Genomic DNA, 6000 nt, shown 5'->3' on the forward strand with positions numbered 1-6000 from the left:
CCACTCGGCGGGGTAAAGATGGGCGGTGTCTCCCATGGGCAACATCCTATGCAATTTACAGCCTCCTGAAAACCTGCTCAAGGTCAGCTATGCGTTGTTTCTGACTTGATGGTTTTCTTTTTAATGTACTAGATATTTTTTATGGGATCATTAAATTTCGTTTTCATTTACTGCTCTATATGTGCTAAAAGAATATGTTAAAAGATAGGGATTGAATAAAATATTGACAATTTAAAAGAAAGGAGACTGACTAGTCAAGCACAAAACCGATAGTAAAAGACAATGAAAAATTACAAAAACATGAACCTAACACACACAAATGCAGCATTTTACGTATACCCTGGAAAGAAAACAGGTTATGTGTGTATGTGTAAGAGGCTACTTTCTAAGCACCTCAAGCTTAATTCCCCAGCTCAGTTCTACAAGAAGCCATTTATTTAGAAGATACACCCTGAGAAGTATCTTACCTTGTCTTGGTTCTCTTTATTCTTGTAACACAGATTTCCAATCAAGCGAATGAGATGAGACTTAAACCCATCGGCCACACTTGAGACATCACTTTCTGCTCTGATACAACCAGTGGTGGCAAAAAGATTTGCAGTGTCTTTTCCAGCCACCTGAACCAGTCGTAAAAGATCTACAACAAAAAGAATAAATTTCATTTCCCAGAGAAAAAGGAATGTTCTATATTCTGTACCATTTTTCCATAAACAAATCTATTTTAGTAATTTGAAAGAAAAACTCTCCTTAATTACAAGAGTAGTTCTTGGGTTATGAACATCCAACTTTCAAACAAGCTGTAGTTATGAACCAAGCCCCTAAAACTCTATAAAAATTCTAAAGGACATACAGTGGTTCATACTGATAGGTATTACTTCATAATGCACTTCAAAAATATTATTGTTGCTGTTGTTACGTGCCGTCAAGTCACCTGCAACTCACAGTGACCCTGTGTACAACAGCTTTGAAGCCTGCCCTATTCTGAGCCAGTCTCACTGACTCCAACAAACCTCCTCCCATTACCCCAGTTAGTGTATCAATCCATCTCATGCAGGCTCTTTCTCTCTTGTGCTGTCCTCCACCAATCCAAGTATGATGCCCCTCTCCAAGGACTGGTCTCTCCTGGCCACGTGTCCAAAGTATGTGAGACAGAGCTTCAAAATGCTTGCCTCCAAGGAGAAATCTGGTTTCACCCTCTCCAAGACAGAACTGTTCGTTTTCTTGGCAGTCTATTGTTTGTTCAAGACTCTTTTCCAGCACCATAAACCAAAGGCATTGATTCGTCTTGTGTCATCCCTAGTCATGGTCCAGCTCTCTGATGCACAGCAAGTAATTGCAAAGACCAGGCATACCTTAGTCTCATGGCTAACACTGTTGCTCTTCAGTACTCTGGAGTGTTCCCTAACAGCAGATTAGCCCAGTGCAATTCATAATCTGATTTCCTGACTGCTGGTGCCAAGAGTATTAGTTGTGGAGCGAAGCAAGCTCTACTGCATCATTATTATTATTTTAAAGATGTTTTGGTGCATCTAGAGGTGTTTCCTGAATTGTTTTTACACAAAGAAATGTATGCAATATACTCTTGTTCTATCTGAATGACTAGTTTGAAGAATGTGGAATCAGCATTAGAAGATGACTCATAAACCTGTGTTTTGCAAAAGAAACAATACTGTTTGCAGAAAGAGAAGACAACCAGACTCATTTGCTGAAGAGTATCAAAAAGAATAGCTTTCAATATGAATTACACTTCAAGAAGACAGAAATGTGCACAAAAACAGATAGATGCATCTGACACATGCCATTTTCAAGTGCTTCCTATTCATGCTGAAGTTGAACAGTAAGAAAGACAGAACTGATGTCCTTGAATTATGGTTACTGGCAGAGTACTGACCAGACTTCTTGCTGCTCTATTCCGCTGAGTCCACTCCAGACTAGAAACAACAAACAAATCCGTCTCGGAAGCAGCACAATCAGGATGCTCCTTACACGTTTTCTCAGAAACTTCATCTCACACACTTTGAGCATACTGTGTTGCCAGTCCTTGGAAAGATATCATGCTCAGAAAAGGGGACGGTCCACAAAACAGAGAAGATCCTTAGGGACACTGAGTCACAGCCACGGCAACAAGGTGCTTGAGCGTGAGACCATAGGATGGTGCAGGCCAGGCCAGGTTTGAAACTAGTGTTTACAGGGCTGCTATGCGTCACAGAGGACTCAACGGCAGCTAAGATCCTACAAAGAAAGGTAGACTGCATACAACACACCAAGACAAGCATCTGACTGATAGGAGGGACAAACCATATTCAGAATAAAACACACGCATGACCGAAAGACAAACTTAGACTTATGTGTAATCTGGGAGCTACCTTTTTAAGAAAGCTCTTCTGGTTTTGCTACAAATTCTTTATTACAACTATGCCTCACTTATCAGCGCTATCACACTGTCTAAGAGTTTGCATTCACACAAGAGTAAAAAAGTTACCATAAGACTATTTTGTACAGTTGTTGTTAGTTGCTGTCAAGTACAACCCACAGAAACCCTGTAAACAACAGATCAGAACCCTGTGCCATCCTCATCATGTCTGATCTAGAATTCACAGGCCATATCTCTCCCCAACTGGAGCAAGTCTTCCTTTGAGTCAAAAGATCAGAGAAAAACTCAGGCAGGATAGCTGCCCTGCCCTCCTCTGAAACAGTGACTTCCTGAGCCAAGGTTATCAGACCAAGAGCCCACTAAAACCTCAAGTAAGAAAAACTCTACCACAGCAATGACATGGAAGAAGCAGATTACCTCACACCTTACACAAACCCCAAATAAGGTATAACCTCCCCAAAAGTGATAAAGTATTAATGGACTTCCTGATGCCAGAATGTCTGATGGAACTATCTCATACAGACTTAAAAAGAGCAATGATCAAATATTTCTAATGGGTCAAAGAATTACAGGACTCTGCAAGCAAAACCCAAAAATAACGTAAAAAAGCAATCCAAGACAATGCAAATAAAACAAACAAAGCATTAGAGGCTCTGGAAAAAAACCCCAAGAAACCACAACCCAGAATATGAGGACCAATGTTTCAGATGCTGTCAACATGTTGGAGAGACATATGAACAGAGTTGAAGAGATGGAACAAAGAACTAGCAAAATATAAAATTGTCACAATTGATCTGCTAGAACAAAAAGCAGACTCAAATAGGTAGAAAGGGGGGGGGGAGAAAGCCTAAGAATAATGAGGGGCACCATCAAAAGGAATAGAATGCACATAATCAAAATCCCAGAATAGGAAGAAGCAGGTAAAAGCGCCAAGAAAGTTGTGGAAGAATTACTAGAAGGAAACTTTCCAGGCATAACGAAGAGTGAGAGAAAATATATTCAAGAAGCTGAGTGGACACCATATACAACAGACCCCAAAAGAAAAACAACAATGCCTATCATTGTCAAATCTGCCAGAACCAAAGATAAGGTAAGAATTCTGAAAGCAGCTAAGGATCAATGAAGAGTAATCTATAGGGGAGAGTAAATGAGATTAAGTGATGATTTATCACCAGAAACCATGCAAGCAAGAAGACAGTGGAATGACATACATCAAACACCCAAAGAATAAAACAGTCAACCAAGAATACTATACCCAGCAAAACGTTCCATCAAATACGATGAAGCAGAGATCGAGATATTCTTAGAAAAGCAGAACCTAAGGGACTTTGTAAAAATAATACCAACGTTGCAGGAAACACTGGGAGAAGCCCTTCTTACAGAGATACCACAGAAAGCAGAATGGTCAAAGGAAACCAGCAACAACACTAGAAAGTACTCAACAAAATGATAGCAGTAAACCCTTGCCTCTCAATAACGATACTGAATGTGAATGGTTTAAATGCACCACTGAAGAGGAAAAAAAAGTAGCAGATTGGCTAATAAAAACCCCCAAACCCATTAATATGTTGCCAACAAGAGATACACCAGAAAAGTAAACATAAAGACTAAAAATAAAAAGGTGGGAAAAAAAATATATGAAGCAAATGGCAACCAGATAAAAGCAGGAGTAGTAATATTAATCTCGGATGAAACAGACTTTTTTTTTGAGATATTAATGAAAGTTTATCAAGAACTTGGATTTCAGGGGGAGCTCTGGTGGCCTAGTGGCAAGAAGCTGCACTGCAATCCCAGAGGAACACGGTTCGAATCCACCAGATGCTCTGCCGGAGAAGGAGGCGCAATATCCTCCTGTACCAGTCAGATCTGATTTGACGGTACACGCACACAAAATAAAAATTAAAAAAAAAAAAAAAAGAACTTGGATTTCCATTCATTCACTGTTGCACATTTTCCTCCCTGCCCCCCATGTCCCCCCTCCCCGGTTTGTCTTTTTCTTTGGAAAAAAATTCTTTCATTGTTATACATGCCCCATCCTGGACCACTATACTATACAACTCTTATTCTGGACTCTTGTCATGCCACTAATACCTAATCATATATTCCTTTTACAGTTTTCACCCTCATCTGTTTCAATGCCCTGTAATGTTATTTATCCCTCTTTTCTTAGTTTTCCCCAAACTCCACATTAGTCCTGTTCTATAACGGTGGCATTATGCAGTATTTGTCTTTTTGTGACTGACATATTTCACTCAGCATAATGTCCTCCAGGGTCACCCATTTTGTATAATATTTCATGAGTTGTTTTTCAGTGATACATAATATTCCATTGTGTGAATATACCACAGCTTCTCTATTCATTCCTTTGTTGATGGGCACTTGGGTTGTTTCCAATCTCTGCTATTGTGAACAAAGCAGCAATAAACATGGGTGTGCATATATCTGCTTGGGTGGCAGTGCTGGTTTCTTTAGGATAAATTCCCAGTAGTGGAATTGCTGGGTCAAATGGTATCTCTATTTCCAACTTTTTGAGAAAGCGCCATACTGCCTTCCATAGTGGTTGCATCATTTTACACTCCCATCAACAGTGAATAAGGGTTCCAGTTTCTAGACAACCTTGCCAACATTTGTTGTTTGCTGCTCTATTAAATTTTGCTATTCTTACTGGGGTGAGATGGTATTTCATAGTTGTTTTGATTTGCATCTCTGAGAGCTACAGATTTTGAACATTTCTTCATGTGTTTGTTTACCATCAGAATGTTTTCTTTGATGAAGTGTCTGTTCATATCCTGTACCCATTTTGCAATTCATTTACCTTTATCTTGTTGTGGCGTTTGAGTATTCTATACATTCTAGATTTAAGTCCTTTATCAGACATTATTACCAAATATTTTTCCCAGTCTGTGGCTTCCCTTTTTTCTCTGTTGGAGAAGTTTTTGGATATGTAGAGGGATTTGATTCTTAGAAGGTCCCATTCATCTATTTTATCCTCTCCTGGTTGTAGGTTTTGCAGAATGCTTGGGAGACTGTTTAAGTTGTGGATTAGTGCGTGTAGGGTTCTTCCAAGCTTTTCTCTAATGAAGCTTATAGTCGTAATAGTCGTAGGTCACTGATCTACTTTGAGCTGGTTTTTATGTATGGTGTGAGGTGTGGGTCTTATTTGAGTTTTCTGCAGATGGTTTTCCAATTTTGCCAACACCAATGGTTAAAAAGGCTTTGGTGTCTACACTTATTTTATCTCTTTGTCAAAAATCAGTTCACCATAGGTAGATGGGTTCTCAATTCTATTCCACTGATCTATGTGTCTGTCATGATAGATTTCAATGCAAAAACTACCATAAAGGACAAGGAAGGTCACTATATCATGTATGAGGGGCAACAGAACAAGAGGATATAACCATAATAAATATTTACATACCAAATGATAGTGATGCAAAATACACAAAGCAAACAATAATAGAACTGAAAAGAGAAACAGACACCACAACTACAGTAGTAGGAGACTTCAACACACCACTCTCAAGAAAAGATAGAACTACCAGGAAGAAACTCAACAAAGATGCTGAAGAATTAAATCACACAATAAACCAACTCGATGTCACAGAATATATAGATTTATGTACCCC

At 39.1% G+C, this 6000-nt stretch overlaps 1 protein-coding gene across 1 annotated transcript in view; it reads right to left on the bottom strand.

Moving 5' to 3' along the window:
• The window catches only part of ATXN10 (ataxin 10), a 188357-nt gene that overhangs the window by 91373 nt on the left and 90984 nt on the right, over positions 1 to 6000 (bottom strand). Inside the window, exon 9 of the mRNA XM_006888127.1 lies at positions 468 to 637. Coding sequence (XP_006888189.1) covers positions 468 to 637 — 170 coding nt within the window. The remainder of the gene's footprint in view (positions 1 to 467; positions 638 to 6000) is intronic.

This window comes from Elephantulus edwardii, unplaced genomic scaffold (genome assembly GCF_000299155.1).
Source record: "Elephantulus edwardii isolate Elephantulus edwardi_28Jun2011 unplaced genomic scaffold, EleEdw1.0 scaffold00064, whole genome shotgun sequence".
NCBI classification, from domain to species: domain Eukaryota; kingdom Metazoa; phylum Chordata; class Mammalia; order Macroscelidea; family Macroscelididae; genus Elephantulus; species Elephantulus edwardii.